Consider the following 23,616-nt stretch of genomic DNA (forward strand, 5'->3'; position numbering starts at 1 on the left):
AAAAGCCGGAAATTTAAAAAAAAAAAAAATCCAAGCCGCAAATCAGGTAAAACGTCGCAAACAAGAAAGAAAAAGTTAAGGATTTTCCCTCAAAAGCTCAGAAATCAGTGTTGTATCATGACAAGCCGGTCCGCCGAGAAGTGTCCCCAGGAGGTGCATAGAAAATAATCCGGACCAGTCACCTTTAAGAACAGAAAATAAAATGCTCAATGCAAAACTTGGAGCTTTTTTTTTTTTTTTTTTTTAAACAATTCGGAGGTGTTGCATGCAAGGAACGGACGAAGCGGTGTAGTACAGGGCTACAAATAGTGGAGATCATTGACACAAGGTGACACAGACACACCAAGAACTAAAGAGGATCAAGTGAGAAAAAGGGGAAGGAAGCGACAAAGAGGTGGAGACGAGGGTCTACAAACCTTCCAGCATCCGAGAAGAGCAATAGCGGACTTCTCTAGGGCCACCCTACTAAAGATGTGGGGACCCTCCCTAGATCTAGGCATCCGTGGGCAACGTCCATCTACTCGGGTCTATAGTAAGTCAAGTTAACGGTTGTCTTTCAGGCAGTAGTGCACCGAAAAGAGAGAAGGCCTCAGGGCAGGGATCAAAATGACAATCCCTACATTAAGGGGTATTCACACGCGGCTGATTTGTTGCATTGTAAAATGTGGTTTGCAGAAATCCAAACGTGGCTCAAGGAGCCAAATCAGAGGAATGGGAGGGAGGTTCAGCTGCAGAAATCTTTAGCGTGTGAATACATCCTTTCATGCACACCTCCAGATTTACAACACTGCAGAAATGAAGACGCGCTCTCCCGTCCCACCGCCGGCCGATCCTCAGAGAGGCGGACTTCTCTGCTCACACCTCCGAGGATCAGCCATGCAGAGCCGACCGCAGCAGAAGGGGCACGGAGCGCACATTCATGTCCACAATTGTAACGGGTGGAGGCACACAAGTCGCCCACTGATCAAAAGTTTACTGAAACTGGAAGTACGCTTTAACGAGTAATGCCCAAAATCATAACGTACCCCTCACCTGTAACTTGCTGAGACCACCAGATGAGGGCTCTACATCCCAGGAACCCGGCTCAGCATCGCCCCATATTGAATGGATCGATGCACTTTGGGGCTCTCTCACACTCCCAGAGGCAAAAGTGACCTGTGCTCCTTTCAAGATGGGGCGCTCTGCATAGCTGGGTTCCTGGGATCGAGGCGTCAGACCCTCAGAACTCGTTATCCCCTATTCTATGGATTAAAGAAATATATCATTTTAGGAATAACAATTTATGGAGCTAGTTGCAGCCCCTCTACAATACTTCCATGACCCCTTAGGTCTGCGTTCCTCCAGAGGTGTCTTATATATCATTACGTAAAAGGGTCAGAGAGAAACTGCACAAATTGTACCCCCTTTCCATAAGGTAGGGATCTCGGGGACACCTCGGAAGACGATCCCACCACACATCACCTTTATCACCTACTTTTCATTGCTGATAGTGACTTGTGTCTTTCAATTTGAAGACCTTAACGACAAGTGAGAGCCGAGACCGAAGGAGGTCCGGCTATTCATGGAGTTAGTGCAAGGCCAAATCAAAGAGGTAATAAAACGGGGGGTAAAACAAAGCGAATGTGTCACCAGATTGCACAATACAGTCTACATTAAGATATTGAACCTGATGAGGCTAGTGTACTTACTATGCAAATCCAAGTCTGAACGGCTGTATCATCTGAAATCCAACTAAGGAATCGGTTGAGCTGTACTGGCCTCATAGCCATCAAAATATGGAATTTTCCAAGTAAATAGACCAGCTTCATCAGGAATGCAACCTGAACTGGGAAACCCGGTGACTACTCTGCTTTAAATGAAAAAGTGACAAAGCCCCCCCCCCCAGGAGCAGCAGCGGTAGCCGGTGAGAATCCTCAAGGGTGAGCTCCCTGCCCCAGGACTTGCCGTTTTAGCTGACTATACCTATATGGTCCTACAAGAAATCCTGTAAAGAGAGATGTGGATTGGGGTCCTTGCCGGGCGCTCTGTGAGTACTGGAGGGGCTCGAAGCTGCAGACAACTGGGTGAGAGGAGAGGCAGAGAGAAATATGTCTGAGACATGGCAAAACACGGAAGGGAAAAGAGGTTATGATGGGGGTTATCCCCTGGTCGCCCGTTTTTTCCCCCCCAGACAGAAACAGTTTGAAAACCACAGACGGCAAAAACTGACATAACATCCGGATCTCTGGTGTCCATATAGTGGAAAATACACGTATGATATATACGACGAGAGCCGGCACCAAGCGCCTCCCCACAGAGCCCTTCCAGTCCCACCCCTAACCCCCCAACACACACGGAGTGCTGCTCTTCTCCCCGCACCAGTGTTCTCTACATGATAAACGCTTCAAATTGCAAAGTGATTATTAAAAACAAGCCACTCTGCGATCTACCCCTTATCAAAAATGATCTCCAGATATTTATTTTTCTGGTCTACTGCTTGTTGCCTAGCTTACTGCCACCTCTGCAGTCCATCAGCTATAGCCGGTTTCCTAGGCAAGGAGTGCAGCACTTAGAAACTGTGTAGCAAAGAGCTTGTAAGTGCTGCTCTGAAGCGGTCCAGAGCCCGCTCTCGCAGAAACACCAATGTCTCCGGCCTATAATTGTGAGCGCGACTACAACTCTCAGCATGTTACAGGATGTCAATTGGAGATCACTGCACTCATAGAAACTTTATTTTTTTTAACCCCCTGATCACCGCAATGTAATGATGTCACATGGAGGATACAAGACTGAAAAACATCATTTGTGTGAATGCGGATTAGAGGGGGATGAGCCATGACCTTGCATCTAATGAAAGAAAAGATTAGAAAAGCAAAAATGCCATTGGATAATCTGGATTACGCGCTCACATATGATGATGATATGCTGCCCAGCAGAGAATATGATGCAGCCGCCGATATTTGTGGTGTAACTACAGGGGGTACAGAGACCCAAAAGATCCTCTACTACACCAGCAGTGCCATATGTGATGCTAGGGGGCCGGGGCTTCATTTATACCTCCAGGTTTTATATCATCACTGAGAAAGGTTGACTTTCGCAATTATTTTATTTTATTTACTGCATCTTTGCATCTAAAAAAATTAAAAAAAAAAAAAATTGCAACTTTCCAAGTAGTCTTAAATATAAACCTCCCACCCGATCTGGGTCTACGGCTCCTGTGCACTGGTCGTGCTGTACGAGGCAGGACCTACCTGTGCTCCTGATACAGGGCCAAAGGGATTAGGTGGTCTCATCACAGGCTGGCTGTATATCAATGACTGCGGTGGTATTACGGATACAGGCGCCATTTGTGGAGGCTGGAAAACAAGAAATAAAATAAAAATGATACAATATATTAAGAATAATTTCGATTATATAGGTAGCACGGAATGAACACTACCCATTTACTCAAAATATTACAAGGGCGGTTAGCGGCTTTTATGCTGCCTTTTAAACTGCCTTCTATGTATTTGTTGTCGGCGGCTTATTACAAGGAGAGATGTGCTGCCTGCTGAAAAGGGCCTTTATCAAGCACCATCTATCGGCTCATCAAGCCTGCCTATTTAAAAGGTACGTGAGCGATGCATGTGGAGAAATCCCACCTGAGCAGGACGAGGCGAGAGAGTTTATGGCTTTTTTCTTGCTACCCTTAGGTTTGTTAGATATTTCTACAATAAGTTTTGATGCGTTTATGGTTTATCGGTCCTGATTCTCCATTAACAAGCATTGGCTCCTGTACCTTATTACAGTACAGGCAACTAGGAGCTAAACGCCACTGCCTAATCCACCTCCCGAGGCTGTGACAGACACTTCAGAAGTCACGGAAGATTCTGCCAAAATGGTCAGCATCCACATCTTACACATGCTGCAGTACATGAACATGACCTGTTTCCAGGTTGTCAGCTATCTGTTCAAGAGGGAACGGCAGAAGAGACGCAGATTGTGTCTCTTCTACCTTTCTGAACCATTTCACTCAAATTTTTAACAATAAATAAAAAGCACCCAGTGTCTACAATTTTAATTGCAGCAAACTATAGGGGTTCTCAGAAAATGTGATAAAAAAAAAAGGGCTGTGGTCACATTTGAAGCTGCAATCTGTCCTAGTCATGGGTTACAGCTTGAAATGTGTGATTTTCACAGTATCAGCTTCTGGCGCTGGAATTTCAATCATACCACTGCTGTCAAAGAAGCAGGGGTGGGTCAATCTGGACCAATTAACAGAAGAGTGTTCTGAGTGTAATTTTTCAAGATACTTTTAAGGGTTTTCTTCACACCTAACTCACAAATTTACTAGCAGAAGGATATAACACTGAATGCCACAAAAATAAATTAATGGCACAAAGGAATGTATAGCAAAAAATATTAGAAGAAGAACAGGCGAAACGTGTGTCGGGGTGGGTTGCAGTGGCAGCTTGGACACACACTCAGGTATTGCTGATCTATATGCACTTAATAACTTTATATGAAGTATATTGGTTGCATTTAGCCTAGGGTCCGGGCACTGTTCCTAGACATAAGTTGATGCTGTATTGGCACTGGATTTAATATGGATCTCAGGCATTAGTTGCTATTTCAACAGAATGGGTATTTTGGCTATTGAATGTACCACTGAGCAGTTATTCTGATTGATTCAGCAATGTGTTTGCTCCAGCTGCACGCGATCACTAGTTTTTTAAGGCATTATGTATGTTGATTCTTTATGTAACATGTTTTTCATTGTGAATAAAATTGTAATATTTTTGCTATACATTCCTTGTGCCATTAATTTATTTTTGTGGCAATCAGTGTTATTCAGATATTACGGAGTGTGACCCATGGTGTTTTTTGGGTTTTAAGGACTAAAATGTATGTAGCAGAAGGAGATAGTGGAAGAAATTTTTGAACCACTCTCCATGAGCTTTGAAAATTCTTGGAGAACAGGAGAAGTCCTAGAAGACTGGAGAAGAGCAAATGTTGTTCCCATCTTCAAAAAGGGGAAGAAGGTGGACCCAGGCAACTATAGGTCGGTGAGTCTGACTTCTATACCAGGAAAGATCACTGAACAAATTATTAAACAACATGTATGTCAGTGCCTGAATAAGAATGAAGTGATTAAACAGTCAGCATGGGTTTGTAACTAATAAGTCATGTCAGACTAACTTAATTTCATTCTATGACAGAATCACTGACTGGGTGGATCAGGGAAATGCTGTAGATATAGTATATCTTGACTTGAGTAAAGCATTTGGCAAAGTATCTCACACCATCCTTATTGAAAACATGACTAAGTATGGAATGGACAAGGCAACTTTTAGGTGGATTCATAACTGGCTTAGTGATCGGACCCAAAGGGTGGTTGCAAATGGCTGCACATCCAGTTGGAAGAATGTCTCTAGTTGGGTACCACAGGGCTCTGTCCTGGGCTCTGTATTGTTCAACATCTTTATCAATGATTTAGACGAAGTAATTGAGGGTACACCGATTAAATTTGCTGATGACACAAAGGAGGGATAGCTAATACTAGAGAAGAGACAGAGGATTCAAATAGATATAAATAAACTGGAGCAGTGGGCAGCAACTAAGTGTTTTTTAACAGGGAAAAATGCAAAGTGCTATATCTGGGCAATAAAAATTAAAAAAGAATATACAGAATGGGAGGAATAGGGCTAAGCAACAGCACATGTTAAAGACTTGGGCATATTAGTAGACCATAAACTAAACATGAGTCAACAGCGTGACGCAGCAGCAGCAAAAAAAAAAAAAAAAAAAAAAAAAAAAAAAGGGCAAATACAATTCTGGGATGTATTAACTAAGAAGCATACAGCCTAGATCATGTGAAGTCATTATTGCCCTCTACTCCTCTTTGGTCAGATCTCATCTGGAATACTGTGTCCAGTTTTGGGCGTCACATTTTAAAAAAGACATCAACAAACTGGAGCAAGTTCAGAGAAGAGCGACCAGAATGGTGACTGGTCTGCAAACCATGCCCTATGAGGCACGGTTACAGGATTTGGGAATGTTTTGCTTGCAAAAGAGAAGACTGAGAGGAGACTTAATAGCGGTCTACAAATATCTCAAGGGCTGTCACATTGTAGAAGGATCATGGATCATCTTTATTCTCATTTGCACAAGGAAAGACTAGAAGCAATGGGATGAAACTGAATGGGAGGAGACACAGATTAGATATTAGAAAAAACTTTTTGACAGTGAATGTGATCAATGAGTGGAACAGACTGCCACGAGAGGTGGTGAGTTCTCCTTCAATGGAAGTCTTCAAACAGAGGCTGGACAGACATCTGTCTGGGATGATTTAGTGAATCCTGCTTTGAGCAGGGGGTTGGACCAGATGACCCAGGAGGTCCCTTCGAGCTCTACCATTCTAGGATTCTATGAAATTTTGGGAAATCGTATGCAACACTGCCCTATATTGAAAATGTGCTACTTTATAGTGTTATTTTCCCTTTAAGTGCTCACTAGTTTATCAAATGAAGTCTAATGTCACCTTACCATTCCAAACGCTGTGATCCCTGTGGGCGTTGTGGCTGGATACGCCATTATCGGTGGAGCCTAGGTTAATAGAAAACAACAATGCATGTTAGAAGTCGGCAAGCGACGGGAACACAAGGTCAGCATCGTCTCGGCCATTGCTTTGTGGCCATGCAGTGGAGGGGACTCAAAGCAAGAAGTGATGTGCTGCCGGATCCTGTGATCTGTGCTCAGAGTGAATCCCAAGTCAATCCCCCCCACAAAGGACGGTTTATTTCCCGCATCAAGCAGGAGGCTGAATATCCTCACAATCGTAAGACGCCACACTCAATTATTAAAGGGAAGAGCTGGAAGCCGACGCTTCCCGCAAATGATTATATTTTTCATGCTGACTTCTGAAGTCAAAACGCGGCAGCTTCAGTCTTGGCGGCTGCAGGTGGTTAGATCTGATAATATTATGTAGGTGAGGACACAGACGGCTGGAGACATTGAGCGCGCCAACATTTCACTACGAGACAAAAGCTGCATGAAAAAAAAAGGAGAAAATACAGGAAACAGGCAGCAGAGGAGAGAGAAACGGGGATCAATTACAGGGCTGTGGAGTCGGTAAGCCAAGCCTGCGACTCCGACTCCTCAATTTCCCTTCCACCAACTCCGACATATATTGCTTCTATTTAAGTGAAAAATTTATTGTAGTACAATGTGAACATCAGACATTTAATCATTTTTATGATACAATAATCAAGATATTTTAGATAGAACAGAATATCTATTTATTGGAATACAACTTTAGAACACAAAAAACTAATACATTGGAAATATGTAATACACTATGTAACATTGAAAATATATATATATATATATATATATATATATATATATATATATATATATTTTCTCACTATGTAATAAACTATGTAAGTGGCAAAGGACAGTTTAACAAAAACATACTAAACATTGTGCAGTCTATGAATTTGTTCTAAGAAATAGAATTGCCTCCATCAGATCCTCCTTCGTAGATGACCTCAAATCTGACCTAATAATTTTAAGGCCAGAGAACAACCTCTCTACACTAACTTGGATTGGAGGCAAAGCCGTAACCTCATGGGCAACATCTCTAACAATTTCCGGGTATAAAGGAATTGCCTCATGCACAGTCAGTTTTGATGAAGGGTTGAATTTTTCCATTTCTTTGAGAGCAAGTGAAACATTTTGCTGAAATATGGGCAATCTGCTGCTATAGGAGACGGAGTGAAATCTTTTTCCTTGCGGCAACGCTTTGCCTGCTCCAGGTCATCCAAATACTTGTCAAAGTCAAACTCCTCATCAGATGAGGATGAAGATATGGCAGCAGTAGCACTGTCAGGACCCAAGTCCTCTTGCGCCTGGCAGTCCTCCTGTAGGCCACACATCCTAACTGCTACCTCAGTCAGAGCTTCTTTTCCTTTAGTAAGCTGTTGATCATCAAGCAATATACGATGACTTGGGTCCACATAAACAGCTGCCAGAAAAATTTTATTTTCCAATAGCTGTGTCTCTCTCCGTTTCATTGAAGCAGAAATGCCATCTGCGATTAAACCTCCTCTTTGGGACAGGCAAAATAGCAAGTTCTTCCACTCCCTTATGAAAATGCCAGGAGTTAAATCCTCAACTTGTAATTTTTTAGTCACTATTAATGGGCGATTAAGCAATTCCTTCAATTCAGCCACCTATGTTCATTGACCTTCATTTAGGGTTACCTGAGGGTTCACCATATCTATAAGAAACGGTTTTAGTTCAAGCAATCGCTCAATCAATAAGTGCTGCCCCACCGAGTGGCTTGATCGACAATTGCCACTTTCCCAGCACGTCTCCTCAAGATGGAATCAATTTTAGGGGTTCTGGCGGCAATAACCAATTTCCCAATCAGATTTCCAGCATGTCCCCTCTTGCAGACTCTCTCTTATTGCCAGCTGCAGTGTGTGCACAACTTTCTCACTTTCTCCAGCTCGGGGCCCAGGAATCGGATCCTGTGCAGGGCAGGCACCCCTCCCCCTCCTCTCTCTGGTGATGACGGCAGAAAACAGGACAGAGGAGGGGAGATTGCCCCCTGCAGTCTGGAGGACAGGAGCACTGCAGCATACAAGTGAGTTTTGATAGTTGCGTGCCCCTGCTTCTGGGGGGGGGGGGGGCAGCTGCCCCCCCTGCCCCTCGCTGGCTATGGCCATGATTCACACACAGCGTTTTTTGCGGATCAGTTTTTTTGCAGTAAAATGCAGTGACTCTGGGCATCAAAGCAAAAGGGTTTCAAGATATGACATTCAGACACATTGTTTTGTGAGGATCCGGTTTTGGGCTGAATGAGCATGTCAGTTTGTGCGACATTTTTCTAATCTGCTTTTGCTATTGAAAACATTATCTATGAGCTCAAAAACCTTTCAGGTGATGCGGTTTTTTCTACAAAGCTGATCTGCTTTTGCAGCTGAAAAACATATCCTCAAAAAACGCAGCAAAAATGCTGTGTGTGAATGTAGCCTTAGATCAGGAATAGAACAGCCATTTATAGGACATTTCATAACTTTCCCAAATTCATATGAAAAAAGATATTCAGCACATTCTGCATTGAATTACTGTACCCAATTTATTATTTATTTTAGGAGTCGGTCCATTTTATACCGACTCCACCAAAATGAGCACCGACTCCACAGCCCTCAAAGTAACAAGGCGCACCGCCACAGTCACTGTGCTACTAAGTGTCGGAAGTGCAGTCTACTGGCACAGGACACAACAACAATGCACCATATATACAGAGAGCCGTGCCAAACAGCGGGTACAGTGCCACCAGCTCACAGGAGCGCAGTCCCGGGGGCGGGATGGAAGAGACTCGGCTGAATCGCCGCAACACCCGTGACACTCAACCATCATCCTGATCGTTGTCAACTCAGTGGAATCAATGTTTGCTCTCACGGTCACATCCATGCTCTGTCAATAGAAACCCATGATCCGAGCACATAACTCACCCTTACAGCCATGTACACACCAGGTACAACTGTCCCCCTCCACTAAATTAACACTTCAGGACCAAATATTGAAGGTCTGTATTACATTGCCAGCAGCCGTCTATTAACCCCTGATTGTAAGCAGAGCTCTATTGGTCTTGTGTGTGCAGTGACTAACTGCAATATAGAGTATGACGGGGCTACATACGTGCCAACCTGACGAGGAAACCCAACTCTGGTCAACTGTACGCTCAGTTTCCACCCACTGACTGACAGCTCCTCCGTGTCTCTCCTCCCCAATGCCAAATCTCCACACACTCAAATCCACACTTTGACTCACAAGCTTATCGCTCTGTAGCTGAACTCGATGTGAATATATAGTTGTGCTCAAAAGTTTACATACCCCGGCAGAATTTTTGCTTTCTTGGCCTTTTTTCAGGGAATATGAATGATAACACCAAAACTTTTTCTCCACTCATCGTTAGTGGTTTGGTGAAGCCATTTATTGTCAAACTACTGCAATACTCTCTGCTGCCTGTGCAGGAGCCACAACAGGCAGCAAAGAAGAGGACGTCACAGAAGATGGGAGGCGCCGGACTGGACCGTGACACCCATCGGACCAAAACCGGACCCCCCCCCCCCCCCGGTGAGTATAATAGAACTCATTTTTCTTCTCTTTAACGTTACAACGGGGGCTTATCTACAGCATTACAGAATGCTGTAGATAAGCCCCTGATGGCGGTGCCGGCAGCCGATAGTCGAAAAATGGGGTGACAGATTCCCTTTAAGGAACTTTGGGTTACACTTGGGACAAAGCTAAAAATTGTAAAAAAATACAAAACAAAAAAAAACAAAAAAAAAAACACACCTATCTGGGTGGCATTTGCCCAGTTTGTCCCACAGATTTGGCACAATTTAAAAATGCAGCAAAAAAAAAAAAAAAAATTAAATTACATATAAAAACAAAAAGAACCGACACCACCCAAGAACACACTAATAAACCAGATATTCAGATGAAAATAAAAAAAAAAAGGAACAACTGCCATAAATAATTCTGTCACCTCCAGAGTTAAAATACAAGTGGGGAGTCCCATTATGGTGGATCATTACAGAAGGGGTACGTCTACAGGCTACAGCACTGAATTTTTTTTTAACCTACATTAGTGCAGCCGACACCAGGGGCAATGTACAGCTCCGGGCGCCTGCAGCCGCCACCAGGGGCAGTGTACAGCTCCGGGCGCCTGCAGCCGCCACCAGTGGCAGTGTATTGTACACAGTTTTACTATTGAACCAATTGTCAATGAAGTATGCAGTAAGCTCCCCCTAGTGGTGGTCGCAGGCAGCCAAAAAGTTATCATTTACCCCAATAGTGAGAATTTGGAACTGTGAATTTAAAAAAAAAAACAAAAAAAACAAACAAACACAGAACTCTGATCAGTAATAAATAGAAAGCAAAACAAACAATATAACAGACACCTATTAGATCAGAACTTGCACCCAAAATTAATCAGTTTAAACAGTCAAACCCACAGAGGCGCAGCTCCTGCGTTTTCTGCACAGCAGCTCTGAAGAAGAGCACAATCGGTGAATTAGGATCATGCAGAAACCATCATCCCTGAGGCGGATGGAGATGATTGCCCACCGTCCTCAGGAGAGCAGCCATTCTCCCACAGCTCAGAGCTTAGCTCCAGCACCCAAGCTAGAAGCAGCGGGAGGAATCAGGGGGCAGCACTCCATGCTGTTAGTGGAGGATACGGGGAGCACCGGGTGCAGGGAAGAAAGATTCAGGTTTCCAAACACACAGTAGAATCCGTGATTAGTGTGAGGTGCCGGCGCTGCCGCAGCAAAGGTTAATCACAATTGCATGCCAGAATAAAGCAGAGACTTATTTTTACTATTTTTTTTTTTTTGGTTCAACTTACGTATGGCGGGAAATGCATGCCATTCTGTATTATGGGTCATCAAGACGGAGGACAGTTATATACAATGCAATAACACAAGATTAGAACACAAACTTACACAGAACGATGCACACACTGATAATAACGGTGCGGGGGTCGGGAACATCACAGGACAGCTTATACCAGGCTAATGCCGCCTGGACGGAGGAGCAAGCCGCCATTATCAATCATACTGACTGAATCCTTCCAGAAACAGCGCCACACTTGTCCATAGGTTGCATTTGGTATTGCAGCTCAGCTCCACTGACAGGGACTTGTGTGCAGTATCATTCACAACCTATGGAGAAGTGTGGCCGTTTCTGAAAAAGAAAAAAAAAAAAAAAAACCACCTAATCTTTTAAAAGTTATTTAAAGAGGTTGCCCACTATTGAGAACAATTTTCTTTTACTTAAATATATGTATTTGGGGCTAACACGCATTTGGGCAACTGGGCGTCAAACAATATTGCGCGGTTTGCCTTGAACTGCCCCAGTGTGGCACGGTCTAATTCTGACTGCAGAATGAGTCAACTAAGAATCTATCAGTGAGTGCGTTCTCATAAGGAATTTGCCAATTTTATTTTCTCCTCTCAGCTGATTTATGACCATATAATACTTGGGGAAAGAAACAGAGCACGTAAAAGCCAAACTGGTGCAAATATTTTTAGGAAATACCAAAATTATTTTTTGCCACACATACATGCATTTAAGTAACAACAAAAAAAAAAAGTCCCAAAAGCTGGACAACCCCTTAAGTTGCCCCACTGACACAAAGGGGAGCAGCTCCAATACTAAGCATAAAAGGCAATGTGATAATACATGTCTAATGTGAACCTGTCCCTTAAAAACGGCTATGACCATCCGTTTCTGCATCTCGGTGACAGACTGCAGCGAGTAGTCCCGTGTCGTCAGCGTAAGGGCTCATCATTGTACACGAACACGCCCGACTGCTCACACTGCTAATGGATGCAGACAGGACAAGGCAGAAAAATGCTGTAGAGAGGAAATCCACAGCGTTCTTTAAACTGTACATTTTTTACTTTTCTGATACAGGGATCCAAAACCTTTGCAAAGTCATAGTAAAAAAAAATAAACATACGATAACATTCTGACTACCGGCTGCCACCACTAGGGGGAGCTGACTACATTCTGGTCATACATTGATCTCAATAGTATGCAGTGTGCTCCCTCTAGTGGTGGCTTTAGGTAGCCAGCATGTAAATGTTAGCCACTCAGACGCTGGGGATTTGGAGCTCTGTATCAGGAAAACGACCTTTGACCATTATAACATATATGAAAGGAATTAACCTACGTCAATTTAAGGTCATTAATAGGGTTCAAGAGTGGACTTTCCCTTCTAGTAAACCACCTCTCAATTTCTAAAACTCTTCTTGCCGCATGGCTGCTTACCAAAGTTGCCGGGTTCCAGGTCGTGGTTGGGGCCACTTTTGGCTGCCAATTGGTCCCTCCTGTTAGTTTCTTTTCTCCAGGCTGGCACCAGTGAACGTCACTAAAATGATATAACTCTGGTCAATGCATGCTCTAAGAAGACGGACCACCCGTACATTAGGCGCAGCGCCCTTTAACCCCTTCACAACCTTTGACGCAAGTGTATGTCATGGCGACTGCAGACACAGGAGCTGTGACTGTGCGATTGTCGCCAGGAGCTCAGCCCAAGTTATAGCTGAGCTCCCGTTATTATGGCCAGGAGAGGTGCCCGCATCACCCTGGACCATGTAACCCCCTAAATATTGCGATCGATCCAGATCACAACACTTATGAAGCTGGGAGATAGAGGGGGGCTCCTGCTAGCCTTGGGAAAATAATTTGGGGCTAAAGTAACTTTTTTGTGGGAAAAATTAGATTTTTTTTTCATTTTTACGGCTCAACATTATAAAATTCTGTTTAGCACCTTGGGGTTCAAGGTGATGCCCACACATCAAGATCAGTTCCTTGAGGAATGTAGTTTCCAAAATGGGGTCCCTTGGGTGGGGGTGGGTTTCCACTGTTTAGGCACATCAGGGGCTCTCCAAACCAGACATGGTGTCCGCTATAGATTCCAGCCAAACAGATAAGCAAAAAATGATGCTGATGTAAATTAGACATGTGGGAAATTATATTAACCATTTTGTGTGCGATAACTTGTTTAATAGCATAAAACTTAAAAGTACGAAAATTTTTAAAATTTCCAAGATTTTCACAAAAATCAAGATATTTTCAGAAACGCAAAAAATAACCTAAATTGACCACCACCACCATAAAGTGTAATGTGTCACGAAACGACAATCTCAGAATCAGTGGATTTCATTGAAGCGTTATAGTGATTACTGCATAAAGAATTGTAAAATTCAGGCTGGCAAGGAAAAGTAAAAACTGGCTTGGGGGGCGAGGGGGGAGGGGTTAATCAAACTCCTTGGCTTGTACTCACTTTTTTGCTGTCCCGTTCCCGATACCCAGATCTAATAGAGAAACCAAAGCGAATGAGCTGCAACATCTTAGGCTAGTTTCACACTAGCGTTTGAGTGCAGCGACGGCCTGCGCACGGCTGCAGCTAAGCCCCGCCCCCTGCCGCACCTCCGCCGGTAGCTCCGCCTACCGGCGCATGCGCCCTGCGTCCCCTATCTTTATCACTGGGGGAGCAGGGCGTGCGCAGTGTGTTTGGCGGCGCATGCGCCTTTTTGACGGTGCGCCAGCGCAACCAAACTGCAGCAGGTTGCGTTTGGCGCAGGTCGGCGCACCGTCAAAAGGACGCATGCGCCGCAAGACGCATACTGCGCACGGCCTGCGCCCCCAGTGATAAAGATAGGGGACGCAGGGCGCATGCAGCGTCATGCGCCGGTAGGCGGAGCTACCGGCGGAGGCGCGGCAGGGGGCGGGGCTTAGCGGCGGCCGTGTGCAGGCCGTCGCTGCGCTCAAAAACGCTAGTGTGAAACTAGCCTAACGGATTACACTAAACACTACAACCTTCAGCGTCCATACTTACTGCCCACAAGGTTGGCCAGAGAGGAGTCCAAGTCATCAGACACGAGCTTGCTAGAGGGGTTTTTGGAAGAGGGAGTGCTCTGATTTTGAGAAGCTACTGTTGGCCTCAGCAGGCCTCCCATGTCATCGAATACTGAGGACAAACATACAAAGACATAATGCTGATCAAAAGTCCGTAAACTTACTAATACTTCTAGGTTTCACTTCATTAAGAAAGCTGCTCGTTTTATCTCTAATATACACTGCTCAAAAAAAATAAAGGGACCACTTAAACAGAATATAGCTCCAAGTAAATCAAACTGTCCACTTAGGAAGCAACACTGTTTGACAATCAATTTCACAAGCTGTTGTGCAAATGGAATAGACAACAGATGGAAATTATTGGCAATTATCAAGACACCCTCAATAAAGGAGTGGTTCCACAGGTGGGGACCACAGACCACATCTCAGTACCAATGCATTCTGGCTGATGTTTTGATTACTTTTGAATGTTGGTTGTGCTTTCACACTCGTGGTAGCATGAGATGGACTCTACAACCCACACAAGTGGCTCAGGTAGTGCAGCTTATCCAGGATGGCACATCAATGCGAGCTGTGGCAAGAAGGTTTGCGGTGTCTGTCAGCATAGTGTCCAGAGGCTGGAGGCACTACCAGGAGACAGGCCAGTACACCAGGAGAGGTGGAGGGGGCTGTAGGATGGCAACAACCCAGCAGCAGGACCGCTACCTCCGTCTTTGTGCAAGGAGGAACAGGAGGAGCACTGCCAGAACCCTGCAAAATGACCTCAAGCAGGTCACAAATATGCATGTGTCTGCACAAACGGTTAAAAACCGACTCCATGAGGATGGTGTGAGGGTCCCATGACCACAGATGGGGGTTGTGCTCACAGCCCAGCACCGTGCAGGACGCTTGGCATTTGCCACAGAACACCCGGTTTGGCAAATTCGCCACTGGCACCCTGTGCTCTTCACAGATCAAAGCAGGTTCATACTGAGCACGTGACAGATGTGACAGTCTGGAGACGCCGTGGAGAGCGATCTGACTGCAACATCCTTCAGCATGACTGGTTTGGCAGTGGGTCAGTAATGGTGTGGGGTGGCATTTCTTTGGAGGGCAGCACAGCCCTCCATGTGCTCGCCAGAAGTAGCCTGACTGCCATTAGGTACCGAGATGAGATCCTCAAGACGCCTTGTGAGACCATATGCTGGTGCGGTTGGCCCTAGGTTCCTCCTAATGCAGGACAATGTCAGACCTCATGTGGCTGGAGTGTGTCAGCAGTTCCTGCAAGATGAAGGCATTGGAGCTATGGACTGGCCCGCCCGTTCCCCAGACCTGAATCCGATTGAGCACATCTGGGACACCATGTCTCGCACCACAGACTGTCCAGGAGTTGGCGGATGCTTTAGTCCAGGTCTGCGAAGAGATCCCTCAGGAGACCATCTGCCACCTCATCAGGAGCATGCCCAAGCGTTGTACAGTAGGGAGGTCATACAGGCATGTGGAGGCCACACACAATACTGAGCATCATTTTGACTTGTTTTAAGGACATTATGTTCCACTTTAATCTTGTGTGCGCGACTCCAAATCCAGGCCTCCATTGGTTAATAAATTGGATTTCCATTGATGATTCTTGTGTGATTTTGTTGTCAGCATATTCAACTTTGTACAGAACAAATTATTCAATGAGAATATTTCATTCATTCAGACCTAGGATGTGTTATTTGAAAGTCTTGAGTGTTACCTTTATTTTTTTGAGCAGTATGTGTGTATATATATATATATATATATATATATATATATATATATATATATATATATATATATTACACACAGTATATATTTATTTTTTACAATGGACTGGAGGGGTGAAAAAGTAATAAATTATGTAAATATTCAAAAATAAAAACAGAAATATAATGACAATTTTAATATACAAATGCATGTATTTATTATAACTTATTTTAAAAAATTAGTTTACTTTAACTTTCTTTACACCGTTTTACAATTTTTTTCAAAATAAAATTAAAGCGTAAAAACTTTTCAGGCTTTTATGTTTTAAAATATTTAATCAAATTTTTTTTTACTTTAACATTTTAGTCCGCTCCAGTACACTGTCAGATGAATGTTTTCCCATTTAGCCACTTAAATGCTGTCAGTGACATACAGCTTCATCACAATAGTTATACAGCAGGGATCAGAGCTAGCTCCGATCCCAGCTGCTGGCTGTATATTATAGCCATCACCTGCAGTGTGTGGAGTGGATTCAGCTCTAAGCACCGAATATATGACGACATATCGGGAAGGGGCTATACGACGTGTTGTCCTTTAAATTCAGCGGGTCCTTGCATAACTCTGGCGATCACCATTAAATGTGCTGATACGTAGGCTGCATAAACCCCAGTCTGACCATGCTCCTACGCCCAGCATTCAACCGGTGTGCTAGCAAGTAATATACAGTGACAAGGGGATACACCGGGTTTGTTTGTAGTCTGTTACTAAGGAAACAGACTACTGTGCAAAAAAAATTAACATTTAGGTACCCTGGATATTTGGTTGTGAAAATGGACAATAAAATATAATGACCTCTTGAAGGCAAAACTTTGCTCTCACATTAATTGCAGACCATTTTATTGGTGGGACGACTTTATATCGAGAATTGAAGGAACGTGGGATTACTTTAGGGCAGAGCCGGCAGCGCACGAGCCAACGGATACACACAAGAACTGTGTAGTAGGCCTTTTATCAGGTGCAGCTCGTAGTTGCTGGATTTCTTACCAGTTGGATCTACATTGATGTTGGTGGGAGACTTGTTGCCGAAAACTGAATCAAAGTCGACATTAAGGCCACCGGAGGTCTGTGGTTGAACAGCAAGAGAAGGTGGAAACCCTGAAAGACACAAAGACGAGCAGATGACATATCCTCCGGGGGAGACTTGCTTACCATAGGCCTCACACGTTTACTGTACGCAGATGCCAGGGATCACTTTTCTAGTCCCAACAATGCCTAACGAGGGAAATTAAAGGGGTAAAGTTGCACGGTGCTTGTAAGAATAAGTAACTTTGCAATTTATTACCGTTATCTACCAGCTTCGGTTCTCCTGTTCCTCCCCAATGCTGTGGAGGCCAAGCTGCCTCTACTCACAGCACAGGAGAGCTCAATGCCACCGGTCCATACTGTCAATCTTCAGGAGCGCACTGCACCCCCGGGGCAAGTGGGAAGTCAGGCGGCAGCAGATAACATCCAGTATGGGACATTAGATCCTATAAGAGATTGACATCCTGTGTACGAGATAGAGACCTACCCACTGTATCATAAGAGCACGGAAAGTTTTTGAAAACTTCCAAACTCTCGCAATTTTAAATATACTGTGATCAAACACCTTCAGGGGCTGAAAACCCAAGCTAGTCCTAGACTGAACAGATTGCCCGGTGTATTAAAGCTATAACATTATTAGGACAGGTTACTGGATCTAAAAAGGCGTCCTCCACCCATTTCACCAAAATACCATGACGGTCTGAGGTGTAGGTTGCAGGTCCCACACCACCGTGGGGTTGTCCCACTGAGGCAGTGAATGTGGAGGCAGCTGTGCCATCGGAGTCACGGAAACTCCAGTGTTTTCTTAGCGGAGGCGGGATGATCTATTCAGTGTATTCAGCCGGGCTGAACCTCTGCCAGATCTCATTCACAGACAGACAATTTGCTCGCTATCTTCTCTTCACACATCAGGAAGACGGGAGCAGCTGCCAACAATTGGGCATTCACCCAGTAAAAGAATGGGAGGCTGAACGGGCAGTTGGTTTTAGGGGATTATTAATTGACCCCCACTCAATCTTGGATGAATACTATCCTCCTCACTGTTCCGTGTCTTACTAGGATAGCTAATAGCTAGGAGGGATATCTAATACTAGAGAAGAAGAGAAGATGCAAAAAGATGTAAATTAACTGGAGCAGTGGGCAGAAACTAACAGAATGGTTTTTAACATGGAAAAATGCCAAGTACTACATCTGGGCAATAAAAATGAAAAAAGCATATACAGAATGGGAGGAATAGGGCTATGCAACAGCACATGTGAAAAAGACTTGGGTATACTAATAGATCACAGACTAAACATGAGTCAACAGTGTGATGCAGCAGCAAAAAAGGCAAATACAATTCTGGGATGTATTAACAGAAGCATACAGTCTAGATCACGTGAAGTCATTACTGCCCTCTACGCCTCTTTGGACAGACCTCATCTGGAATACTGTGTTCAGCTTTGAGCACCACATTTTATAAAAACACATCAACAAACTAGAGCAAGTTCAGAAAAGAGCGACCAGAATGGTGACCGGTCTGCAAACCATGTCCTATGAGGAACGGTTACAGGAATTGGGAATGTTTAGCTTGCAAAATAGAAGACTGAGAGGAGACTTAATAGCTGTCTACAAATATCTGAAGGGCTGTCACATTGTAGAAGGATCATCTTTATTCTCATTTGCATAAGGTAAGACTAGAAGCAATGGGATGAGACTGAATGGGAGGAGACACAGATTAGATATTAGAAAAAACTTTTTAACAGTGAGGGTGATCTGTTATGACTGGGTCACCGAGGAGAGCAAGCCCAAGCTAAGCCACAGAAAACCACACTACTAGCAGTAGCCGTGGAGCGAGCCTACGATGATCCTAGACGCCTCGGCACAGCCGGAGAGCTAACTAAGCCTAAAGCAAGAAAGGGGAAATCTAAACTACCCCAGAGCAGACCCCAAAGGAATAGATAGCCCCCAAACATATATTGTCGGTGAGACAAGATGAAAACACAAACGCAGGTAGGAAAAGAGACTGAGCAAACGATGGGGCCCACACTGACTAGACAGGACAGGAAAGGAAAGACACTGTCTGCAATCATGCAAAAAACCGTGCAAAAAAAGTCCAACACGTCTAAGGCAAAAATACTGAAGTTGCACGACTTCGCCCACTATATCAGCACTCTGGTATATTCTGAAAGCAGAGCAAAAAGAGGCCAATCTAATGAGGAAAAAAAACAAACTGGCACAAGCAGTAACATATGGATGGTGATTCAGCACAGCCCCAGCCAGAGCTGGCTGACCCACACAAAACTGAAATAGACAAAACCAGATCAAATGTGAACAGAATAGCAAAAGAACACATAGCTGAGCATGCAGGGACTGAGCTAGAAACTAAGACCTCAGGAGGCAGGAAAAAATGACCAGCAGGGATAGAGGGAGTCGGCAGTCTTAAATCCAGTCAGAAACCCCAGATCTCCAATCGTCATCATCATTATCAGGTGGCAAGCCTCTGTTAATCAGATCAGCTCCATTACCTCCAGTAACCACCAGAGGAAGCCCAGAAAGTTTTAGTTACTCACCGGTTAACGGTATTTTTCGGAGTCCATGACAGCACCACCTGAGAGAGGGGATCCACCCTTTTAGGAACAGGAAACATACAGATACAAAAAGGTGGCACCTCTCCCACGCATCAGTTGGATTACAGAGCACAAGAGGACTTTCAAGGTTAATGCATGGTTTATGTACAGTATTCTTTACAATTACAAACTTTAATCACCAGTGAGCATATACAAGAGGAGACGTGAACACCCAAATTAAACTAAAGGGAGGGAATATACGGGTGCTGTCATGGACTCCGAAAAATACCGTTAACCGGTGAGTAACTAAGACTTTATTCGGTCGTCCATGACAGCACCACCTGAGAGATTTACAGAGAGTAATATCAGCTTTAGGGAGGGACTACAGCCTGCAGCACCCTTATACCAAAAGAGAGGTCTGTAGAAGCACCCAGGTCTAGCCTATAATGACTATAAAAGGTGCTCGGAGAGGACCAAGTAGCCGCCTTACATATCTGGTCAATGGAGACTTCTGATCTTTCGGCCCATGAGGTCGCCATGGCCCTGGTGGAATGCGCCCTCAGCTTCCCGGGTGGCGACCTGCCCTTTGAGGTGTATGCTATTGAAATCGCCTCTCTAATCCATCTGGCTAGTGTATTTTTTGATGCCCTACAACCTTTCCTGGGGCCTTGGTGAGAGATAAATAGGGCATTATCTTTCTTCCAGGGATCGGTGACTGTCAGATATTCTATGAGGCCTCTCCTGACATCCAGGGTGTGTAGTTTCTTTTCCTTCTCGTTAGTTGGATTAGGGAGGAAGGATGGGAGAACTATTTCCTGTGTCCTATGGAAACTAGAAACTACCTTCGGCAAGTATGCTGATCAGGTCTAAGTATCACCCTATCCTCTTTGAACTGTAAATAAGGAGGACACCTAGATAAAAGCCTGGATATCGCTTATTCTGCGGGCTGATGTTAGAGCTACCAGGAAGGCTACTTTGAGGGACAGGTTTTTTAGGGAAGCCGACGAGATAGGTTCGAATGGGGTTTCTGTCATAGCAGTGAGGACTAGGTTCAAGTCCCACGGCATGAATCTATCCTTCATTATTGGCCTGGATCTACCTGCCGCCTTAATGAACCTGCTTATCCAATAATTACCAGCGATGTTACAGCTAAAAAGGGCCCCCAGGGCTGACACTTGTACTTTAAGGGTACTGGTAGAGAGCCCCATGTCCAGACCTTTTTGTAGGAATTCTAATATCTGAAATATAGGTGCTGAATCCCCAGCGACTACTCCTGAGCTTTGGAGGAATTTTTTCCAAATTCTAACAAATTTTTGTGGTAATGATTTTCCTACTCTTGAGTAGGGTGTTAATTAAGTCTGAGGAGAAGCCCTTCTCTTCTAATAATGACCGTTCAAACTCCACGCCGTCAGATGTAGGCCAGCTACCTGAGGATGGAAGACTGGGCCCTGGGACAGGAGATCCGGGATGTCTGGCAGAACCCAAGGATCGGACACCGACATGGTCCTGAGGCATGAGAACCATGCTCTCCTGGGCCAAAATGGAGCGATAACTATAACCCTCGCTCTGTCTTTCCTGATTTTCCTCATCACCAGGGGTAGAAGAGATAGGGGAGGGAAGGCATAGGCTAGTCTGAAGTCCCACTTTATCAGGAAGGCATCTACCGCCAGAGGATTCTCTCTGGGATTTAGGGAGCAGAATTGTTTCAATTTCCTGTTGTCTCTGGTGGCGAAGAGGTCTACCTCTGGATATCCCCACTTTTGAACAATCAGATTGAATATGGAGGTGTTTAGGGACCATTCCCCTTGCTTTAGCTGATTGCGGCTTAAAAAGTCTGCCGTGATGTTGTCTCTTCCTTTTATATGCAACGCTATTAAAGATAGAAAGTATTGTTCTGCTAGTTGGAACAACCGCTCTGCTACAATCATCAGGGGTCTGGAACGGGTCCCGTCTTGGTGATTGATATATGCCACGGTGACCTGATTGTCGGAGAACACCCGTACGTGATGGCCCTGTAGATACACAAGGAGCTTTTTAGCCGTCTGCTCTACTGCTGTCAATTCTTTTAGGTTAGATGACATTCCTAACTGATGATGTTGCCATTGGTCCTGGACTAACATTTCACCCATATGAGCTCCCCAACCGGAAGGACTAGCATCCGTGGTGACTATGCGTGTTACCTTATACTCCCAGGGCACCCCTTTAGACAAATTATCCTTGTCCAACCACCACTCTAGGGACTCCCTTGTGTTACGGGACAAGGTTAGCTGACCCTCCAAGTAACCCCCAAGGACCTTTCGATGTAATAAGACCTCGCCCTGTAGTTTCCTTGCATGAAACTGGGCCCACTGGACTGCCGGGATACAGGCCGAGAGAGAGCCTAGAAGGGACATGGCTTTCCTGAGGGACATAGTGGGGTTATTGGAGGCGTTCAGGATCTGATAATGGAGGCGAACAAGCTTCTCCGGAGGCAGACGGCATTCCTGTTTTTCAGAATCTAGGGTTAGGCCCAAGAACTGTTGGACTATCATTGGTTGCAACCGAGATTTTTTGACGTTCAGCAACCATCCTATCCGTTCTAGGGCAGACATTGCTTTTTGTAGCTGTTGTAAACAATGACTCGCCGTTTTGCCTACAATAAGAAAATCGTCCAGGTAGGGGGATCACCAGAATGTCTGATTCACGTAGATGGGCCATGACCTCCGCTATCACCTTAGTAAACACTCGGGGAGCGACTGCCACTCCAAAGGGGAGGGCCGCATATTGGAAATGTCGAATTGACCCATCCAACTGAACCGCCACTCTGAGAAACCGCTGATGGCCTGCATGGATGGGTATATGGTAGTATGCGTCTTTTAAATCTAACACCACCATAAAGCAGTTTTGGAACAGCAATTTTATTGCAGATTTAATTGTTTCCATTTTAAACGGACGTATGACCAGAAACTTGTTGAGGGCCTTAAGGTTTATTATTGTCCTAAAGGAGCTGTCTGGCTTGCGGACCAGGAACAGAGGGGAGTAGAATCCTTTCCCCCATTCTCCCTCTGGGACCTCTATTAGGACTTTCTTGGCGCACAGGTCATAAACCTCGGCCTCCAGGGCAGCTTGTTCTGAAGCAGAAGACCTGAGTGGGGTGATTTTAAATTGATCAAGGGGGACCCTAGAAAACTCTAGTCGTAGTCCCACGGCTATTATCCCCAATATCCAGCTGCTATTAGAGATCAGAGACCAGGATGGGTAGAAGGCAGCTAGTCTCCCTCCTACCGGGGCAACTAGTCATTGGGGCGGCTTTTTCGTATCCCGAGCTGGACCTTCCTGGCGCCCCCCCCAAACATGAATCCTGTACCTTTCCTTCTCTTCTCATCCCATCTGCCCTGATCTCTGGACGGCCTTCTCCGGAAAAAACCTATCCTGGTAAAAGGGCGTCTGTAAGAGGGGTTCGGGAGACTGGGAAATTTCTTTTTGTCATCTCCAGCTTTCTCTAACAATTCGTCCAAGACGGGGCCGAATAGGTACTCCCCCTCGCAAGGAATGGAACAGAGACGGGACCGGGCTTGAATATCTCCCGGCCAGCATTTTAACCAGAGCGCTCTTCGCGCTGCATTAGATAGACCCGCGGCTTTAGCCGCCATTCTTGCAGAGTCTGCTGAAGCGCCGGCTAAAAACGCCGCGGCATTCTGAAGGATCGGCAAACTTTTCCGAATAGATGTTCTTGAAGCTCCGTTTTTTAGCTCGGAATCCAGCTGATCTAGCCAGACCATCATGGATCTGGCTGTACAGGTGGCAGCTACTGCTGGTCTTAATGCGCCTGCTGACATCTCCCATGTCCCTTTAAGAAAAGAATCTGCTTTTTTATCTAGCGGGTCTTTCA

General features: G+C 44.9%; 1 protein-coding gene across 12 annotated transcripts in view; it reads right to left on the reverse strand.

Moving 5' to 3' along the window:
* PICALM (phosphatidylinositol binding clathrin assembly protein) overlaps positions 1-23,616 on the reverse strand; it is a 99,956-nt gene that overhangs the window by 1,789 nt on the left and 74,551 nt on the right. For 7 of the 12 annotated variants that reach the window (XM_073569225.1, XM_073569233.1, XM_073569231.1 and 4 more), the window contains 8 exons: positions 17,158-17,268; positions 14,384-14,515; positions 13,829-13,859; positions 12,811-12,910; positions 11,384-11,407; positions 6,505-6,564; positions 3,231-3,335; positions 1,963-2,059 (listed from right to left, as the gene is read on the reverse strand). In XM_073569225.1, coding sequence (XP_073425326.1) covers positions 1,973-2,059; positions 3,231-3,335; positions 6,505-6,564; positions 11,384-11,407; positions 12,811-12,910; positions 13,829-13,859; positions 14,384-14,515; positions 17,158-17,268 — 650 coding nt within the window. In that variant the 3' untranslated portion in view covers positions 1,963-1,972. The remainder of the gene's footprint in view (positions 1-1,962; positions 2,060-3,230; positions 3,336-6,504; positions 6,565-11,383; positions 11,408-12,810; positions 12,911-13,828; positions 13,860-14,383; positions 14,516-17,157; positions 17,269-23,616) is intronic. The other 5 variants (XM_073569235.1, XM_073569227.1, XM_073569234.1 and 2 more) reach the window with 2 other exon arrangements.

Source organism: Dendrobates tinctorius, unplaced genomic scaffold (genome assembly GCF_039654945.1).
Source record: "Dendrobates tinctorius isolate UK_male_01 unplaced genomic scaffold, ASM3965494v1 ptg000023l, whole genome shotgun sequence".
NCBI lineage: Eukaryota > Metazoa > Chordata > Amphibia > Anura > Dendrobatidae > Dendrobates > Dendrobates tinctorius.